The 21717-nt window shown below is 43.7% G+C and overlaps 1 protein-coding gene across 2 annotated transcripts in view; it reads right to left on the bottom strand.

Moving 5' to 3' along the window:
- SEC23A (SEC23 homolog A, COPII coat complex component) overlaps nucleotides 1-19618 on the bottom strand; it is a 32636-nt gene extending 13018 nt beyond the window's left edge. Inside the window, exons 1-9 of one of the 2 annotated variants that reach the window (XM_081910915.1) lie at nucleotides 19459-19618; nucleotides 13217-13453; nucleotides 4223-4280; nucleotides 3821-3907; nucleotides 2645-2881; nucleotides 2252-2331; nucleotides 1428-1572; nucleotides 910-1068; nucleotides 47-162 (exon numbers count right to left, since the gene is read on the bottom strand). In XM_081910915.1, coding sequence (XP_081767041.1) covers nucleotides 47-162; nucleotides 910-1068; nucleotides 1428-1572; nucleotides 2252-2331; nucleotides 2645-2881; nucleotides 3821-3907; nucleotides 4223-4280; nucleotides 13217-13437 — 1103 coding nt within the window. In that variant the 5' untranslated portion in view covers nucleotides 13438-13453; nucleotides 19459-19618. Of the gene's footprint in view, nucleotides 1-46; nucleotides 163-909; nucleotides 1069-1427; nucleotides 1573-2251; nucleotides 2332-2644; nucleotides 2882-3820; nucleotides 3908-4222; nucleotides 4281-13216; nucleotides 13454-19224; nucleotides 19384-19458 lie in introns of those variants that run through there. The other variant, XM_081910916.1, reaches the window with a different exon arrangement.
- Between the last annotated feature and the right edge of the window lie 2099 nt (nucleotides 19619-21717).

Below are 21717 nucleotides of genomic sequence, written 5' to 3'. Positions count from 1 at the left end.
TTCTGCATATAACCTCTTTTACGTTACTGTAAAATGTAACACATACCCAGTGTAGTTAGGACAGCACTTCATCTCCAGAAGACCAGTCTGATCTAATGCACATGCGTAAATGTCAATAACATGACCAGTTGTAGCAGCGTGATTTGCCAAAGCTTCAAAATGCTAGAGACACAAATGTAAACATAACTTTTACTAAACAATGCAGATCAAACTTTCCACATTTTACATTAAGGCTTCAAATATTCTTCAGAAGATGAAGTGTATTTGCCAAATTATATTATTTTCAGATGCTATACAAGACTAGATCAGTATTTAAAACAGAAATATGTTTTAATTCATAATTGTTCTGATTTTGTATAAGCCAAAATAGCTACCTTTACTTGGGGGGCGGGCATTCCGGACAACAGATACAGTTTGAACAAGATGAAGCAGAACTGCATCAAGGAGCAGCCCCAAGCCCTATATCTGATATTTTAGGGGGAATGTTGTGACCTCATCTAGAATAGAATGTAATATTTTTTCCTAGTTCAACTTCCCATCCATCACCAATCTCATCTGGATTAAACTTTATTCCATTAGCATGATGGCTGTCAATACACTGTGGTTTTGAAGGGAAGGAAGACATATAATCACACAGCAGTTTCAAGAGATGCTACATGAAGTATTGGACGGGTGGAGAATTACATGCTATTTCTTCCACAGTCCTATATGTTCCATTATGCTTATGTCACCCTCTGTCAAGGCAAGCACACAAAATATGCCTCCAAGGTTAATGGAAATGTACCAGTTTGTTTTGGAGGGGTTTTAATTTTAGAAAATATGCAGTCACTGAATAAATTATGTACAGATCTCACATTACTTTACATATATTCCAAATAATTACAGAATTTAAAACTTATGTGTTCTTACCTTAGTACCCTTTTTTACATATTTGGCATTGTCTTTTTCAATGTCATGCCAAGACCTTATAGGCACCTTAAGTTCATCTCCTACAACCATCCCAGGTCCCTGTGTAGCCGGTCCGCCAATAAACATCATTATACGGGCACCAGTGTTAGGAAAAGTACACTGTGGGATAATAAAAGTTTTTAAGACAGAAAGCAAAAAGACGTGTTTAAAAGACATATTGCGATGATATTCGGAAATGCTGATTGAGTTCTAAAATAGGTTGAACTGTGACCTAAGGTTAATGCTGAGACCTATTTAACTAAGTATTTTTAGTATTTGCACTATAGTCCCTCACTTTTCTATAACTGCAAAAAGAAACAGCTGAACTGGAAAAACTTCAGGAAAGTCTGTTTGCAATCAGAGGGAACAACGTTCAGCATTTTTCCAATTTCAAACCAAATTCACATTGCTTTAACTCATTCAGGTAACCCAGATAAGGGCAGCGAACTTTCAGATGCACATAAATGAGAACTTGTTACCTCTAGCAGTCCTACAGCTATGGAAAGTGCCACTCCAGAAGACCGCAAAGGTCTTTTCCCTTGGGGAACAGGCCAAGGATCACGTTGCAGTTCATCCAAAAGATCAGTGAGATTCATGTCAATTTTCTGGACCGGCTGTAAGAACCTGGAGACAAGAAAAACATTAAGTTAAAAAGAAGTTTCCCTTGATTGCAGAAGCTTTCAAATGATTCTAGACCATTTATATATTTGCAAAGTATTGACCCACAATTATAGTGTTTAAAATACAAATTAATTTTTGTTATAAATTTAATGTTACATGGGTGGTATCCAACTAAGTAATACTTGGAATAGACCTTCCAAAATCAATAGACTTAAGTTAGTTCATGCTTGATGTCTCCCTGTGTTTTTATATTATGTTGGAAGCTACCCATTATTATTATTATTATTATTATTATTATTATTATTATTATTCATGACAAACTTAAGCCCATTGATTTCAGTGCTTCTACCCCAAGTATGACTTAAGTTGGCAACTGATTTACTTTCATTGTGAGTCACCCAGAAAGCTTGTTACTGGGTGGCATGCATATAAATGAGTAATTAAATGAATGAATAGGATTTGGCACAAGCTAAGGTTTGCATCTTGAGTACACTTGCTTGGAGGAAAGAGAGTCGGGAACAGAGATTGACCTCAATATCTGACATTTTAACATTTTTTATTCATCTATTTATTATTACGCTTATAACCCACCTTTCCTCCAATGACTCATACTGCAAAATTACAAAGCAGGGCTTACTGTAAAGCAATTTGGTACATTTTTCTTCTTAATAAAAACAAATACCTGTTTGATGGTGGTGGCTGCTGAGCTTGAGGGCCACGCCCCACTTGTGCAACATTCATTTTTGTAAGTCCTAACATTTCCTGTGAGTATATTTAACATAATAAAGTTGAATATAGTTACATATTCAGCATATAAACAGCAACAACATGTTAAAGAAAATGAAGGAATATTTCTTATTCATTTACACCGAGTCTTTTTAATTAAAAAAATCTTTTACTTTTAAAAAAAGTTTAGAAACATCTTTATAATGTTGATTTTCTCATTTTACACATTGAAAATGTTTGCTTAATTCCTTAACTGTTCAGTAAGGTACAGATTTTTTTAATTCCATCTTCAAAGACAGAGCGGCTCCAAAACTGGAAATACCATTTTTAATATTAATTTTATATTTACCTGAAGCTGTTTTGCAGTCAGATCCTTTGTGCCTCTGAAGACATAACTTTTGTAAATCCCCTCACAGCCAAGCTCATGAACTTGCACCATTCTCCCAAAAGTAATGAGTCCAACTAAAGCAGTTGGAGGTAGGAGACTTAACGACATTTGCATGGATTCCTTCAAAGCTTGCAAGTCTTCATCTTCCATACACGTGTCAACAACATAAAGAAATATCAAAGGCATCTGAGGTCCGCGCTTTAAGAAAAAGTGAACAAGACTGCAGCATTAACATTACTTCAAAAAGTCAGGAACAGCCTTGTTGTAACTATCCCCAAACTATACCTGATCAAATGCTTTATTGGGAATACACATGCAAAACTGGCTTCAACATGGTTGTATCCGTTCTACAGTCCTAAATAAAAACACATGAATCTCTCTAACACTATGCAAAGTGTAAGGCACTGACTTGGGCAGACATACGTGTATTAGATTCCAGTGTTATTTAAATCTGTTTTGCTATACAGTCGTACCTTGGTTCTCGAATGGAATCCGTTCCAGAAGTCCATTCGACTTCCAAAAATGGTTGAAAACCAAGGCACGGCTTCAGATTGGCTATAGGAGCTTCCTGCAGCCAATCAAAACCTGCAGAAGCCGCGTTGGACATTCGGCTTCACAAACTGAAACACTCACTTTCGGGTTTGCGGCATTCAGGAGCCAAAACGTTTGAGTCACAAGGTGTTTCAGAACCAAGGTACAACTGTATTGCTTAGCATTCAGTTCAGTTGAAACAAATGTATAAGCTGAAGAGCACTTGTGCTACCGGCTCCATGGTGGCTGAAACATATTTAGGATGTCACCCCTGAACTACCCATGCTCCTCCTACTTCTGAGTTACATAGGTTTTAGGCTACACTAATTGTTCAGGAAAGTATGACTACACCTGACTCTGAGGTGGAATCTACACACGTATTAAAAATGCTGTGAAAACGCTTTTTAAAAAAATGTTTTTTAAAAATACATCGAACTCACTAGGCCATCTAGTGTCACATTTGTATATTGCACTTTACAACATATCTAAAACATTTTATTTGCCACTATATAGCTGAGTCCTTGTCCAAACTCCACATATTGGAGACCATCACAGTGGCAACTTTTCTGACCCAAGAATCCCAAAGATTTTAATCAAGGTATTTACCTGTACTACATATTCAATGCTAGAAAACTGAGGTAAGAGTTCTGCAGGCTGGTTCATCTCAGATATGCCTGCATACGTAGGAGGAAACTGCAGAAGAAAAGGGATCCAATCAAATGAAAAATTCAAACCAAAAACACTTCGAAGCATAAATTTCTATACCAGTCAGCCTTTCCTAACCTGGTGCCCTCCAATTGCTTTAGAATATAACTCTCAACATCCCTGACATATGGCCACAATATGTGGGGCTGTTCAGAGTTGAAGTCCAAAATATCTGCAGAGCAACAAGCTGGAAAGGGTTTACCTATACTAGTCTATTCCACCCCACCCCCACCCCTTTACATGTTAATATTACTACCACTCATATCTCAATCTTAAAATGCATTCACCTGAAAGTTCTCTTACCTGATTTCTCTGGTAACAAAAATTGCAAGCCCATAGTTTTGCTCGGTAATCCACTTGGCTACAAAAATAAATTTAATAGTGTTTTAATAGACAAATTATGAATACAAGTCAGATACTTTGCAGTTTCATGCTTAAACATGGGCACAGGTGACTTCCGGGATAGCGCGATCCGGTAATGGCGGATTCCCTCCGAGCTCCGGAGGGAATCGGCTCCGCAGAGGACGGGTCTTGCCGTGCCGGCGACACGGGGACCCTCAAAAACCGCAGGCGCTGAAGCCTGCGGACTTGGTGACTCGGTGGGCACCTTAAACGCCCTCCCCGACCCGCGAAGAGCCTTTTTAAAGGCTGCGGAGTGGACTGGGGTGCGGCGCGGTGCTGAGAGTCCATCGCTACCTCGGCGGAGCGAAGCCGCGAGCCATGGCCGGAGAGCGCTGTCTTCCTTCCTGAAATTTGGACTGAAACAAAGAACCCGTGAGTAAAATGAAAATTCGACACTAAAATTTTACCTTTGATTGGAGTACGACCGGGGGATGTGCTAAAAGGAAGTCCACACTCCCCCCCCCACAAAAAGATTCAAGCAAGGAGAGGAGCACTAAGGTGGAAAGACTTTTGTGTTTAGAAAAACAACTTGCACGAAATGGATTAAAAGTTATTGTGCTGGAGAGGAAAGAGGAATATTAGAAGCTTTTGTGTAATCCCCCCCCCATTCTGGACCCGGGAGTGTCCTGCGTGTGAGCCTGAGAAAAAAAAAAGAGAAAGTTTGACAGCTGTCAAAAGAGCTGTTAAACGGACGATTAGAGGCTGGAACTGTGATATTTAGAAATTTCTCTTTGGATTAAAGGTGACATATTGTATCTGAACTGATTGGAAACAAAGTATTTTGAACAACAAAGTAACGAATTGCTGGAAAAGAACTATTAGACTGGCAATCCCCCTGGAGGGAACAAAGGATACTGCAATGGCTGCAGAAGGAAAATTATGGGCAGAGATAGAAAGGATGTTTTTTCTCGTGGGAACTTTACAAGAGCAGACTGCAGATATGAGCAAACAACTTGTGACCTTGAATCTGAAATTGAGCAACTCTGCTGACGATACAAAGTTGGAAAAAAACCTGGCAGCCGGAAAAGAAGAGACAGCTTCGGAAATGGGGGGAAAAGAAGAAGAAGAAGAAGGAGAGGATGTTCAGATGGAAAGCACCAACCAAAAGTCTGCAGCTTTAGGAAACAAAGGAACTGAAGAAGAGGACCAGTGGACCGTAAATCTGCAAAAGGAGAGAAGGACAAAGGAAGAAGCCCCTGGAATATCTGGAATACTGGAATACAAAAAAACAAATAAACATGATTGGGACTTCTTCCTCAAGTTCGAATATGGGAGACTGGCAGATCCATGGCAGCAATTGCTATTGACTGATTCGGTGGAAGGAAAGAACAAGCATGATTGGGACCTTTTCTTTAAGATTGAACATGGGAGATTGGCAGATCCTTGGCAGCAATTGCTACTGACTTTGGTGGAAGGAAAGAAGATGGAACTTGGGACACAACTCCTTCGAGAACTGAAGGCCAATAAGCAACAAAACAGATGGAGAAAGACTAACTGGGGCTTGAGAGCCTCGGATGTGAGAAATCCGGGCTGAAACTGTTCTTTTAGAATAGTGATATGGGAAGGGACAGAAACCGGGCCAGGGAGGGAGGGGGAGAGTAGAATAGTAAAAATTTATGATTTTTGTTCTTTTTAATTTTGATATGGATTGTTTAATAAAAAGGGAGGATTTCGTGGGAGAGAGGGTAGGACGACCTTAGAGAAAGGAGCTAACGTGTAAAAATAGGATAAGTAAACTTGAGCCCAACAAGAGATGTTAAATATTAAGAACAGAGGACAAAAATATAATAGAGAGAAGAGGAAATAACTTGCTGAATTAACTATTGAAATTGGAATGGGGGAAGGAGAGATGTGGGGAAGTCAAGGAAAGAGGGTAATGAACATTATATATGTTTTGTTTTGTGTTTTGTGTTTGTGTGTGTGTATGTCTATAAAATGTGAAAACTCAATAAAAAATATTTTAAAAAAAAAATTAAACATGGGCACAGGTAATACAGCATAGTATCTAACACTGTCGCTCAGCAAGAATGTGAAGGGAAGCAATTTTTGGCCATTCCCCTCCCCCAACACACACCTTAAATCTGTTCCTGATGTAGTGAGGGCTGGAGAGGCAGGGGAAGGATAGCTTAAAACTGCATCTTTCCCCATTCTTCCGACAGAAGCTTTATTGTCAGGTCACTGAGACCGTTGGTCAATGGTCAACCCACAAACTTTAGTCTCATCATTTATTCTGATCAAAGCTAGTTATCAAAACTTTTCTTCTCTGTCAGGGAACTGCCATCTAAAGCGCCGGGGGCGCAAAGGCTCACTGAGGTTGAGAGAGGAGTAGCAGCGGAAGAGGGAACCAGTAGAGGGCGAGCAAGAACTCCAAGGGAAAGTGAGTCGGAGGGATGGCTCAGAGACGCTTCCAGCGAAAACAGTGGGGAGGTCTCAGGACCTCCTATAGGGACACCCACACCTCGCCGGAAACTGTCACGCCGAGAGGCCAGACGACGTGTTTCCGTTAAAGAGCTTTTATGTTGGAAACGATTCCGAAAGCAGCCACTTTCGGATTCTACTAGTGATTGACGCAGCCATGCTGGAGGGGCTCCGTCACAGGCAGAGGTTTGAAAACCTGATCAAACTCTGAGGGACTTGCATTTTACGCACAAGCAGCTCATCGTCCCATCACAGCAATCCGAAAGTCACCGAAAGCCAGCTTGTGCAGGGAGAAGCATCATGAGCAACCCAGCCGGAACCGGAGGAGCAGGAGCAGCTGGAGGGGGTCCAAGCCTGGAAGAAAGGTACAGGGCGTTGGAGATCCAGTTGGCGCTGCAAACGGCGAGGCTTGAGGAGAGGAGGGCTCAGGATGCAGAAAAGGGAAAGGAGAAAACCACCCCGCTCGCCAGAAAGGTGCCAGGATTGGTGCAGAAATTCGGGGGGGATCCCAGGAACTATCATGCCTTTAGAACAGAGATGCAATACGCTCTAAACTTGCAGTTTGATGACTTCCCCGACGAGGAATCGCGAGTGGCTTTTGTGATTGGCCATCTCGAATCCGGGGCGAAGGATTGGGTTAGACCCCTGATGGCAGCGAATAATGAGATCCTAAAGGACACGAGGAAGTTTTTTCGTGCCATGGACCTGATGTTTTCCAGCGATATTGAGCAGGGGGTGGTGCGAAGGCAGTTAATGGCTTGCCAGCAAGGAAGCAGATCTGTCCGTGAGTACTGGACTGAGTTTACTATGCTGATTCATAAATTGGGGTGGGACCTATCGGCGGAGCCCATCCAAATGCTTTTCGAAGAGGGGCTTTCTTCAACCGTCAAAGATGAGCTTTCCCGGGGGCCCAGGGCGGAGTCTATGGATCAGTTAACCAAATCTGCGCTGTGCATAGGAGCGCGCCAGGAGGCGAGGGCTTTGGAAAAGCGGGAAGGGAAAGGAGACCGTTGGAGGGAGTTCCGCATTCCAGACATTCCAGAGCCACCTTTCCCGCCGGCAGAGCCGATGGAAGTTGGAACAGCGCGGGCGCGCGCAGTTTCAAATCCCAGTGAAGGGCGGAAGAAGGAGGGAAGGAGCGCCAAGAGATGTTATCTCTGCCAACAGCCAGGGCACTTTGCCAGAGTCTGCCCACAAAGAAAGGAATGGCAAGGGATGGCAGGAGCTGTTGGGGGAAAGGAAGAGGAAGGCAAGGAGCAAGTAAAAGCCAACGCCTGGCTGCCACCGTCGGGGCACAGCAGCCAGGCCAAAGAGCAGTGAAAGTGCCCATGCCGGAACCTCCCAGACCCGCTTTAGTGATAGAGGTGTTACTAGAACTGCCAAACGGACACCCACTAAAGATCAAGGCGCTTTTGGATTCAGGCAGCTCCTGTAATTTCATGAGTAAGGAGTTTGCAGCTGAGCACCAGATACAGACCATCCCTTTAAGTAACCCCTTGCAGGTGACTACGATTGACGGCAGAGAGCTGTTGGGGGGAGAAGTTAGCCAACAGACTGTCCCGATGATAATGAGGGTGGCAAGGCACACCGAACAGATAGCGTTTAATGTGGCCATCCTGGGAGGAGCGCCCATCATTTTGGGGATGAGCTGGCTGGCGCTACACGATCCGCTAGTGGGCTGGCATCAGAGGGTGGTCTCCTTTGGGTCAGCGCATTGCCTAGAACACTGCAAGGAGGGGAAGGTTTCGGGAGGAGACAGAGTCACCCTAGCCGGGATGGAAGTAATGGACAAAGGGAAGGTGCCCCCGCAATACGCAGATCTGAGCAACGTATTCAGCGAAAGGGAAGCAGACAAACTGCCACCGCATAGACCCTTTGACTGTCAAATCAACCTACTCCCTGGGGCCCAACTCCCAGTAGGCAAGCTGTACGCCATGTCAGACAGGGAGATGCAGGAGCTGAGGGAGTTCATTGACAAAAACCTGAAGCGAGGTTTCATCAGAGAGTCCCGAGCGGTGGGGGGCAGCCCAGTGTTTTTTGTGGACAAAAAGAACACAGACAAACCGAGACTGGTGTGTGACTTTAGGGCCCTCAATGCAGTGTCGGAGCCCCTGGCTTTCCCTATGCCCCGAATTGATGACATTTTGACCAGAGTAAGGAAGGGAAAGATTTTTACAAAGCTGGACCTGCGGGGGGCGTACAATCTGATACGCATAAGGAAGGAAGATGAATGGAAGACCACCATGTTTACCCCTTTGGGAGCCTTTGAATACCTCGTTATGCCCTTCGGTCTACAAGGGGGCTCCGCGTGTTTTCAAGCTTTTATAAACCATGTTCTGGGACCTTTGCTCTACAAGAATTGTGTGGCCTTTTTAGACGACGTGTTGGTGTATTCGGAAGATGAGGAACAGCATGTGAGGGACGTTCGAGAAGTGTTGGGCAGGCTGCAAGCCAACCAGCTGTGGGTGAAACTGGAGAAGTGCCAGTTTCATACCAAGGAGGTGGAATTCCTGGGGTACCGCTTGTCAGACAAGGGATTGGCCATGGATCCAGGCAAGGTCCAAGCGGTACTGGAATGGAAGACACCGAAGACCAAGAAGGACGTGCAAAGATTCTTGGGGTTTGGGAACTTTTATCGGAAGTTCATCAAGAACTTTGCCCACTTGACGGCGCCCATCACCGACTGCCTCAGCAGCAAGAAGAAATTTGTTTGGACGGTAGAGGCGGATCGAGCCTTTGAAGAACTGAAAAGGGCTTTCGCCTCGGAAGAACAACTTCTGCATGTGGATTTACGAAAACCCATGAGAGTGGAAACCGATGCATCCGACCGGGCGGTAGGGGCGGTCCTTCTTCAACCGGGGAGGAGTGCGTCGGAGTGGAGACCGTGTGCCTTCTTCTCGCGGAAGCTGAATAAATCCGAGAGGAATTACACGGTGTATGACAGGGAACTACTTGCCATTCACGAAGCATTCCGGAGGTGGAGACATTTATTAATTGGGGCACAACACAAGGTGCAAGTGTGCACCGACCACAAGAATTTAGAGTATTGGAGAACAGCTCGAGTGCTCAACCAACGACAAGTGAGATGGGCACAGGAATTCTCCAAATTCAACTTTGAAATTTGTTATGTGCCAGGCCCAGAAAACGTCAGGGCGGACGCGCTCTCACGCAAACCAGAGTATTGGGAAGGGGAGGGGGTGATCGAAGAGAGACATGTCATCCCTGAGGACCGCTGGGTGTGTGGGGCGGCGCTGGTGGGGCAACGAGAACTGGTAGAGGAAACGGAAAATGATGAATATGCCCAGGATAAGCTCAGAGGTCTCAGGGCGGAGGGCGAGAGCCCCGGAGGTTTTGAGGAAAAAAATGGGGCATTGTATTACAAAGGGGCACTGTATATACCCGAAGGTGAATTGAGGGGGAGAGTACTCAAGCAGTTGCATGATAGCCCCACGGCGGGACATTTTGGACAACACAAGACCATGTGGTTGGTTACCAGGGAATTTTGGTGGCCTAAGGTGAGGGAAGATGTAAGGGAGTATGTAAGAGGGTGTGACCAATGTCAGCGAGCCAAAGGGGAAAGAAGGGCGCCGGCAGGGTTATTAGAACCATTACCCACACCAGAACGGCCTTGGGAAGCGATATCAATAGATTTTATGACGGATCTGCCAAAGTCCAAGGGGAAAACAGCCATCATGGTAGTAGTAGACCTGTTAACTAAGATGTGCCACTTTGTAGCATGCTCACATGCAGTCACAGCGGAAGAAACAGCGAAGTTGTTTGTAGAACACATCTTTAGGTTGCACGGGGCTCCCTTGAGGGTGATCTCAGATCGCGGCAAACAATTTACTTCCAGGTTTTGGAGGAAGCTCATGAGCTTGCTGCACGTGGAAGTCAATTTTTCAACTGCCCGGCACCCTGAAACCAACGGGCAGGCGGAAAGAGCAAATGGCATTCTTCAACAATATCTGAGGTGTTATGTCAATGACAGAGAGAACGATTGGGTCGAAAAGCTGGCGTTGGCAGAATTTGCCTACAATAATGCGGAGAATGTGTCCACAGGGATGAGTCCCTTTTTGGCTAATTACGGGTGTCACCCCAGGGCATTTCCAGGGGAAGGAGGGGAGAGATGGAGCGTCCCAGCGGCTGAACATTTTGTAGAAGAGATGGAAGCGATCCATCATCAGCTCCAGCTCAACTTAGAAAGGGCTAAGGCACAATATAAGAAGCAGGCAGACAAGAACAGAAGGGAAGGTGAAACCATAAGGGTGGGGGATCAAGTGTGGTTGTCAACCCAAGGGTTGCCGTTCAAAGGGGGTTGTAAGAAATTGAGGCCCAGAAGATTGGGACCCTTTGAGGTCATTCAGCAGGTCAACCCGGTAGCTTTCAAACTCCGATTACCCAACCACATGAAATTGCACCCAGTGTTCCACAGGTCGTTACTGTCACCATACAGGGGGGGACGTGAAGGGGAGTACGTCAGGGGACCAGCCTTGGAAGAGAGGGAACGCCGCAACCATGTAGCGGAAATCCTCGATTCCAGGTGGAAGGGAAATCAGGTGGAGTATTTGGTGGCGTGGGAAGGGGAACCGGAGTCAGAAAACACCTGGGTGAATGCAGAGGAAGTCAATGACGAGGTTTTAACAGAAACGTTCCACCAAAGGTTCCCGAGGAAACCTCAGCCGATAGCAAGGTTTAGGAGGGAGTATTTCGGCACCACCGATGAGGAAGAGGAAATGGAAGGGTTCGCGGAGTCGGAGTTGGAAGAGGGAGTGGAATCCGATGACGAAGATTACCGAGAGAGTAGGAACAGCAACAAGTGGAGGGAAGTGTTCGCGACGTCGGAAGACGAAGGAGGTTCTTTCAGGGGTTTTACCTCCTCACCGCCAGTAGGGGAGGAGACGGGAGGGGGTGAAGGGGGCCCTGGAGGGGAGGTGGATGTCAGGGAACTGCCATCTAAAGCGCCGGGGGCGCAAAGGCTCACTGAGGTTGAGAGAGGAGTAGCAGCGGAAGAGGGAACCAGTAGAGGGCGAGCAAGAACTCCAAGGGAAAGTGAGTCGGAGGGATGGCTCAGAGACGCTTCCAGCGAAAACAGTGGGGAGGTCTCAGGACCTCCTATAGGGACACCCACACCTCGCCGGAAACTGTCACGCCGAGAGGCCAGACGACGTGTTTCCGTTAAAGAGCTTTTATGTTGGAAACGATTCCGAAAGCAGCCACTTTCGGATTCTACTAGTGATTGACGCAGCCATGCTGGAGGGGCTCCGTCACAGGCAGAGGTTTGAAAACCTGATCAAACTCTGAGGGACTTGCATTTTACGCACAAGCAGCTCATCGTCCCATCACATTCTCTAACCCATTAAAATATTTGTGCTTTATCTTAACGCCTTCCTGATACCATAAGTTGTGTTTGGTACTGCTTTTTATTCGATTACTGTTAAATTTATCATTTTAGTGTGTTTCCTTACAATTATTGCAAATTACTTTACGCTCGCTGGGGAAATTATAAATATTCAGGGAAATAAATAAAATTAGAGTTGTGTCTTGCCATGCACCATAACAAAAGGCAGAACAATTATATTAAATAATCTGGTTAGTCGTGTGACTGCAAGTTAGTTAAGCAGTGAGTGGCTGATAATATTGCAGAAGCAAAGTGGCACCAGTGTTACCTTTATTTTGCTTTTTATTGTTTTTGGCATGTCACCAAATGTGGAAAATTCAGGGATACCTTTTCTGTTAATGGTATGCAGCACAGCACATTAAAAAAAAAATTGCAATTTGTACATGGCAAGTGCACACATGAAGCATCACATAGAAGCTCTGTGTGCACATGAGGCAGTATGATTTCAGTTAATTTATCCACAAGAAAACAGCTTCAGTAAAGAACCATACATTATAAGTATGTTTTTAAAGTCCTGTTACAATCAACAGGACTTGCTTTAAAAAAGATCTTGTGGGAATAAGGTATTAAGACCCTTGAAAAAAATACTACAAAATAAGAACTGCTTTTACTATTTACACTTTTTGGCCATTTTTTTCTAACTGCTGTCATGGATAACTTTATGGAGCAAGAAAAATTCTGTAGATAAGGCATGCTCACAGATACTGTCAACTTCAGAAATGCACTTTGGAAAGTATCCAAATCATACTCCAAACAAACTCATTGAAATCAATTAAGTTACTTAACTCAATTGATTTCAGAAGGTCTACTCCAAGCATGACTGAAGCTGGATATCACCCATAATGAGCTGCACTTCAGATAATATCTTTTATGTGCTGTGCATAATTTTGTATTGATTTGTGAGGGTGGTTTTTTTTTTAATGTCCAAGATACTATTTGTAACATTTTGTTATAGTGAAGGTCAGAAAATAAATTTGTCTTTCAAACTCCCGAACATAAATAACATATAAAATACCTTTTTTAACAATAATAAAGTACTAATACCCATGCAAAGTTTAAAACTCTTTAACTGAAATTACCATAATGGATTTAGAACAGCTCGGCAGGTAGTTCTGCTGCACAGGACCGGCTCATACTGAATGGGAGGCAAGTCAGGCCGCTCTTTCAATGGTGTGAACAGAGAGGCCACAGGAACCACCATCCTTGTAGCCTCAAGACGACTGGAAGGCCATACATTCCAGCTGAATCGAACACCATCCCTGTCTTCATTCTGCTGAATGAACTCGAGGAAGGTTGCCATCACTGCGTTCTTATTTCTGAAACAGAAGCACACATTAATGGATACATGCAAGCTTTGGAGAATGAATTAGAAACCAAGCCTTGTTTCATCTGAATGGGCATTACGGAGCACCTCCAAGTTACCTGCATTACTAGCCATCTCGAAACACATACATTTTTCATAGAGCTACATGCGGGAAAACAAAAAACAACTAGGAGCCTCCGTTGCATTTGGATAGTGGACATTCTACAGTATTGCCAGTGCACATATTAAAAAAGAGATATCATACATACATCTCTCAAGCGGCTGTAACATTGCAGCAATATAAAGTGTCAGCTCTAAAGTACACTGACCTGCAAAGTAACTTTGATTTGAGAAGTGTTATCCAAAAGAATATCACAAGGATTACCACACTCCCATTCATTTCAAAACAGTGTGCACGGGGGAAGGGTTCATTCACCTCTTAAGTTCTTTAACTAGCAAGTTCAGACTGGTACTATGCAATACACACCACCATATGTGGTTGCTACAGATTGCTGTATTATTCAAAGCTTGGTAAACACATCAGATATGGCAGCAGCTCAGCAGTACAGTCACCATGGCACACCACTCACATTGGACAAATTGAACTGCAATGAAAGTATTCAGTATAATACAACAGTTCTGTATTATCACACCAACAAACCTTTGGTCGTTTTAAATATGACCAACCAGACTTACACACTAGAAGAGCAATACAGAACGGGGGGGGGGGGGGGGAGCAAGACAAAATAGGGAACATATTCAAGAGCTACCAAGCTCAGCAACAGCCATGTCTTCAGTAAAATTCCTCCAACCTTTCCGCTCATAATCTAGGAATTATTCAATTTATCTGTACTCTCCATGCCAAACACTCTTCATGTATCCTGGGTCTACAGCAGCCCCTAAATTGTGAAAACCCCTCCCCAGAGAGGTGTGCCTAGGTAACATCTTCATTGTGCAGCTTGCACTGTATGCTGGAGATACAACTCCTTACCCTGGCCTTTGACAGTTAAGGTATGGTATTTTGTTTTGCGAGACCCACATCTTTTGTTGAATTTATATTTTTCTATTCTACTTTTAATTGTTTTACTTTTTGAGGAGGGAAATATTATATTGTTGTAACCTGCCATGAGACCTTATAGTGAAAAGTAAGAAATTTTATAAACAGCTTGATTTATATTTGTTATTTTAATACCAAACTTCTGTCAACAGTTCGATGTGGCTTTGTATATGTAAAGCCAAAAGTTTTATTTGTTAGAATTCCAAAGCTGAATGCCAAAATACTTTCTATTGTACATGTATGGTTTTATTGTAGGTGTGTAATTTTATTGTAAGCTGCTGTGCAGGTTCTACAGATCAAGCAATAAATAAATAAAAGCACTATAGGCAAGTATCAATGTTGCAAGTGGACTATTGAGGGAGTGACATAGATGGGAAGATAATACCACAAAAACCTACCCTGGGCACATCTATATTGCACAATGCATTTGTATCATACTGGCTGCACTGGCATGCAACAGTGCACCATGGGCTCCCTTCTCCTCTTCCAGTGCAGCCGCAAGAGTGGAAACCTTAGTCTCCACTTTCAACTAACCACAGTAGCTCATTATGTCTTGACCTGGACAAACCATAATTAGTATTAACTCTGGTTTTCTGAAAGAAGTTTGAACCATGGTCAATAATGATTGTTCTCAGGATCCTACTCCAGAATGAATTCCACAATCATAAAATGATATTACCCACAAAATACCTTCCACTTATTGCAGCAGCTGTAGCTTCAGTACACTGGGTGGAAATCTCAAGCTTCAATTTAGGTGTTTCTAATAGCTGTATTATCCAGCTGTACTGAACAAGTCTGCATCAATAAACTTTTGAAACTTGCAGGTTTCAACAGCAGCTTGCCAAGCAGCACAAAGTGATGCTGCAAGTTGGGGGGGGGAGCAAGGAGAGAGCAGAATCTCTGCTGAAGTTGCAGAGCTCACCAATGCAGCCCTCTGACCTGCAATTATAAGCAGCCAGCTTCCTGAAACTCTGCTTTTAACGAATAGCTCTTATTTTATTGCTGTCATTGACAGAATTACCCCAGCCGAAGCCCATGCAAAAAAGCACAACACTGTGTTATCAAAAGGTCCATGGAGGGAAGAAGCTGAATAAACTTAGCAAAACGTGGAAAAATCAGAGAGCAATAAATCAAGCAAGAGGTGGGAAGAGGTGGGGCTTAGGTCTTCCCTGGTCTGCCTCATACCCACAGCAGACCCAAAGTAGCTTTTCCCATTACAGAAAGAAAAATCCCAAGGGGGAACACGTCTTTGAGGGGAGGGGGATTTGAATATGATAAACAGTGAGAAGGAAAACAGTTTAGCATTCTCTGTCCCTACCACTTGTCTACTCTTCACACTTTCCTCCAAACAAAAATTTATTTAATGAAAAAAGAGTGTCAGGACTCTGATTTTGAGTATTTGCATACAATGTGTACTTGGCTCTTTGCTACCAAAATTTGCAATAAATATGATGAAGGAACAAAAGCAATACCTGCCCTACATACAGATTTACAGTTGAACTCTGCACTTCCAAAGACATGCATATAGCCAGCTATAAGAATATTCTCATCGGCAACTCAAAATTATAGGCATTTGGTTGGGTGCTTCACTGAGCTCCATGTAAACAAGCTTGTGTCAAGCACAAGCAAACTAAGTAACTGTGAGCAGAATGACTCTTCCCTTCTCTGCTCAATGCTGCCCCCAATAACAGATTTAGGGGAACTCTCGGGGCAGATTTAGGAGGTGTGCGAGGGAGGAGAGGGGAGGGGGGAGTCCCACTGCATAAACTGAAGTTATTCCCCTCACACAATTATTTAACTGAATACCGTCCATTAACTATCCGTGAGATAAAGACCTTAGGATGAAATGCTTCCACTTTTTAGAAAGCCACTGTACATTGTTTTATTACATGCTTACACATTCTACAAAGACCAAGGTACACACAACGTGTTGATTAGAACAGACGTCTTCAGATTTTCAGATCTGAAACTCACCTTTAACCCCTGTCTACAATACAAGACACAAACTTAATGTGTTTATTATACTGGTGTTAAATATCTTCCCCTCTCCCTTCTCCATTTTCCCTTATTTTATTTTCTTAAAATATAGGGGAGGGAATGATAGCAATGTCACCAGTACAACCCCTTTTAAACGTTTGTGGGTTCTAATCCACCAGTTAAAGACCAATGGATGAAAATATGCTTACCTCTCAATACCACATCATAGCTGACCTTACAAAGCTTATGCATACATTTTGGCTCATAAAACCTGATCTGGGCAAAGGAAGTTATCCCATCTTCTTCCTTTATTTTTGCCTTCCAAACATGAATTACAGCCTAAAACACTAGGCACAACACAACCTATTTTCTTGTAAGTTGTACCAATTTAAGTGGAATTTACTTCTTAGTAAGTTTGCCCAGAACTATGATGCTCATCATAAAAGTACTACAAACCTATACAAACATCTAGTAAATACAGCATATCTAAAAACAAGTTATACTCCAGCATAAGACCCCTAAGCAAGTTTAAACAGAAGTAGATCCCAGTGAGTTCAATGGGACCCACTCCTTAGTAAATGAGCTTAATATTGTAGCCCTAAGTATGCTTACGCACCAACATGATTTTAAATACTTACCTCTTTGTTCAGCTAAGATTATTAGCTCCCTAAAATATAACTTGTAAAATTAACGCCCTGAACTTCAACAAAATCTTCATACCTAACATTCAGGAAAACTTTTTGGTGTGTACAGAGACAGTTTGCTGGTTATGACTGACATAGGCCTATATGGTTTGGATCCAGGCTAGCTGAATAATTATTGCATCTCCCTTTATGGGCCTTGACATCTTCTGAGGAGGCCTTTATCTTGGCTCCACCACCTTCATAAGTACCTTGGTTGAGGACATGAGAGAGGGTCTTGTCAGTGGCTGCTCCCACCTTGTGGAAGGCTGCACTGACCTTCCTCTTGCTTTTCTTTCACCAGCAGGAAAGCACTTTTTTGTTCCAGCAGGCCTTTGGCCATCAACTAGCTGTTCTGAAAGGGTCTCCCGAGAGTGGATGTGGTAATTCTTTGTGCTTTTAAATGGTTTTAAGCATTTTCAGTGCTGCTTATATAGGGCTACTTGCTTGGCTGACTTTAATATTTATTTTTAATTTGTGTTTTTAATTTGTGTTGTAAGCTGCCATGGGATCTTCACCGGGAGAAAGGTGGAATATAGAATAAATACCCCACATTTATAAAACTTTTAAATTAAAGTTTCTAAACAAACAAATAGAAGCTGTCAGAAGGCTGAAATGGGCTGCACTGAATGTATGTTTAGTATCATGCTGCATGTCTGTTTATGGCAGATGATATCGTTACCTGTGAAGTGAATCACTTTCAAAAGTGAGTGTACAGCACTACATATATTCACTCCCTTGGAAGATAATCTCCAATGCTATTGCAACTTATATATTAAATCCAGGAAAACATATGATTACAAATAAAGCTCTTGGGAGAGAGAGCTTGTTTTTCTGAAAACCCTGGGGGATTATCAATGGAGGCTTCTTGTATTATAGAAAGAAACTGTGTGACTTTTTCCTAAGATCTGTTCACTCTACTACTAATGATTGATTTGCATTATTTGTGCCAAATACTGCCAGTTCTGCAGTGTGGAAACACAGTGTACACATTGCTCAGACAACAGAATCCTATGGCACCTTAAGCATTAACAAATGTTTTGTGGCATTAACATTTCTGGGCCAGAGGCAATTTGTCAGCTGCATGAAGAGGAACTCCATTCATTCCTGACATTCTAAAAGAAGAAAAACCATAGAGCGGAGAACCAAAGCAACAATGTACTAGCAAATGTTTACCTATTTCATCAGTTTGATGTGGGGGTTATTTTTGTCTTTAAAACAGTTGGATTTAGGGACCAAAATACACTGTCATGTAGCACAATTCCTGCTCGCTCTTTATGATCCCGACTTTCCCCTTCATCTTTACTGTACATCTTTGTGTACATCACCCTGCTTCATTTCTTACACATCCCCTCTTTTATTTCCAAAATATCCAGATGATTTAAGATGCTCTTAGTCTCCTAACCCCACAGGAAAGCAGCTACTTACAGCGTTTCTTGGGCATAAGGTACTACAGTGGTACCTCGGGTTAAGTACTTAATTCCTTCCGGAGGTCCGTTCTTAACCTGAAACTGTTCATAACCTGAAGCACCACTTTAGCTAATGGGGCCTCCTGCTGCCGCTGCGCCGCCGGAGCACGATTTCTGTTCTTATCCTGAAGCAAAGTTCTTAACCCAAGGTAATATTTCTGGGTTAGCGGAGTCTGTAACCTGAAGCATCTGTAAACCGAGGTACCACTGTAGTTCAGGCCGCTGACTCCTCTCCTCAGTAAAGTACAGATGTGAAATCCCAATATCCTTCATGCCCAACGCTGCCCAAACTGGGGAGAGAGGCGGGGTCGTTGAAGGGGCAGAATAAGCTTTTGGTTCCCAAATGCCTACCCACTCCCAGTCTCTCCTTCACACACTTCGTCCACAGTACAGCCCCTCACCTACAGAAGAGGGCGAGGGAGTATGAGGGACGCTCGTCCTGGGCTGGGGGCGAGCGGAAGAGGGAAAAGGGGGGCAGGTATATATAAAAATATGTATTTTATAATCACATTATAAAATTTATAATCACAATTCTAGCTTTGGGGAGGGGAGGAATGGGAGAAAACAAGCACCCCGTCGCTGACCCCTCGCTACGACTTACCTCAGCCTACAAGTAAACGGGAGCGGCTTGGGGGGGGGTCTTTTGGGGGGTGTCCCCCGACAGGTACCAAAGCGCCCGGGGGTCACAAGGAGCGTCTCTCCCGCTGCGCGCGCTCCCAGCGCCGAGTGGCTCTCCGGCGGGACTTGACTCTTGTGCCACTTCGGCCTCCCCTCCTCCTCCTCCTCGGAAAGTGGCGCAGCCCTTCCCTTCGCCCGGCCCTTCCCTTCTACCCACCTGCGTCGCTCAGCCAGTGGAGCAGCCGCCTCCGCCGCCCGCTTCAGCCTCTCCTCACACGGGAACCCAGCAGCCTGAGCGCTGCCGACGCAACCAACATGGCTGAGAGGGAAAGCCGGTGCCACGTCAAAAGGGGCAAGGAGCGCGCATTGCGAGGCGCAGCCCGGAGAGAGGCGGGGTCTCGGGACGCTTTTTTGTTCCCGCCTCCGCCGCAGGGCGGCGAATGAGAGCGCGGCGGAGGAAGATAGAGCCCCGCCTACGGCTCAGGCGGCGGCTGTGGAAGCGGGCTTTGGTGAGGCGCCTTGGTCCGAGCCTTGTCATCGACCCGATTCCTCCACCAAGCGTCTTCTGTATTTCAACGTTTGTTGGAAACTTTTCTGCACCGCCAAGCTCACACAGACGATGAATAAAAACCTTCCTCCTCGCCCCCCCCAGTAGTTTGCTGGCGATCTGAAAATGTGTGGTTTTTGTGTGTGTATAGATAGATAGATAGTATATATATAGTTTATGTGTGTGTGTGTATATATATATATATATATATACACACATATATATATATATATAGTGTGTATATATATATAGATAGATAGATAGATAGATAGATATAGATATATATTAGTGTGTGTGTGTGTGTATAGTGTGTATACAGTGGTACCTCGGGTTACATACACTTCAGGTTACAGACTCCGCTAACCCAGAAATATTACCTCTGGTTAAGAACTTTGCTTCAGGATGAGAACAGAAATTGTGCTCCAGCAGCGTGGCAGCAGCAGGAGGCCCCATTAGCTAAAGTGGTGCTTCAGGTTAAGAACGGACCTCCAGAACGAATTAAGTACTTAACCCGAGGTACCACTGTGTGTATGTGTGTGTGTGTGTGTGTGTGTGTGTGTGTGTATCGAACTGCATTGGTTTTTCTGTCAATGAAACGGTTTTCATACAAAGTGTTCTGTAAATAAAAAGTGAATAAGGTCAAGATGACTGGCACTTAAAACCTTCCTGCTGCCGCTAGGTTAAAGGAGCATCTGTAGAGAGAGTGGTTCACAATAAACACGTTTTATTATATTGGAAAAGTTCCTTCTTTTCCCAATGCAGGAAAAACTGGACAGGCCTATTACTAGTCCTCAGAAAAAGAAGAAAAAGTCAGCCCTATCCCTGACTTGTACCGGGGTCTTGAACATAGTGCTGCCTCCTCCTTTCCTGACAGCTGTTCCGTATATGGTATTGATATGTTCAACAGGTGCAGCATTTCTTGTCATGAAACTGCCACGACTGGGAAAGCAGCGTCTGGATCTGATTTCTCTCCCAGGACATATCCCATTTTAGGTGACCTGGGCCTCTGTCAGAAAGAGAGACAGCAACATTTTATGAATGTAGCCACTTTCCCGTGGAAAACACAAATTACATGGTGGGGTAATTCGAGTTTCCTGCCTTTTCAGTGCAATGGATGAGCCTCACCTGTGAAAAACCACCTTCCTGGTTATCATGGTATCTCCCCTGCCAGGTAACTTCATATACAGAACCATTTTTATTGGAGACAAATTAATTTGTTGAAAACAGTAGCTTGTCAGAGGCAGCCTAAATAAACCTCTGAGGAAGATGCACCTTTTGAAACAGAAGACTTTGGTAATGTTTTTCCCTGAGGAAGGCATTTTGCTGAAACATCTTGGGCACCGTATTTCTTTTTAGCTCTTGTCAAACACAGTATCACATAAATGGCAAAGCACTACGCTAGTCATAATAAACAGTTTATAATCCTGGTCACTATAATTGATTGTTCCATGCAGAGGCACTGAGTTTTTAAAGGGGAGCATGCTGAATCCATGGCAAGTGTTACTGCAACCTCTGGCAAAATAGCACATCTCACTGCAGCACGTTGAACCGAGAGACTGAAATTTAACTGGTGTAACTTTTTCCATCACTACATCTCCATACCATGGGGTGCTCAAAGATATTCAATGGCTGTGTACTGCAAGTGGAGTTGTTACTATAATCAAATGTGTGTGGGGGGGGGTGTAAATCCAGTCTCATATAACCAGTATGCTTAACTCTAATCCATTAGAAGTATTCCAGTGCCCAGAGGCAAGAGGCAAACATTCTCAGTACATTTAAAACTCTAAATTTACCACAACACTAAAAATGATCCACGATTAGTGACTGTTTAAAATGTGTTTCTGAATTCAAAATTTCTGTTTAGGTGTAAAAAATGAATTTTAAGGACAGACTTTTTCGGGTTGGATTGCACATATGTTTTGAAAGCAC

The sequence above is a fragment of the Podarcis melisellensis genome, assembly GCF_964234715.1.
Source record: "Podarcis melisellensis genome assembly, chromosome: 1".
Classification (NCBI taxonomy): Eukaryota; Metazoa; Chordata; class Lepidosauria; order Squamata; family Lacertidae; genus Podarcis; species Podarcis melisellensis.
The sequence above is the reverse complement of the archived record's forward strand: the minus strand, read 5'-3'. Positions and strand labels throughout refer to the sequence as shown.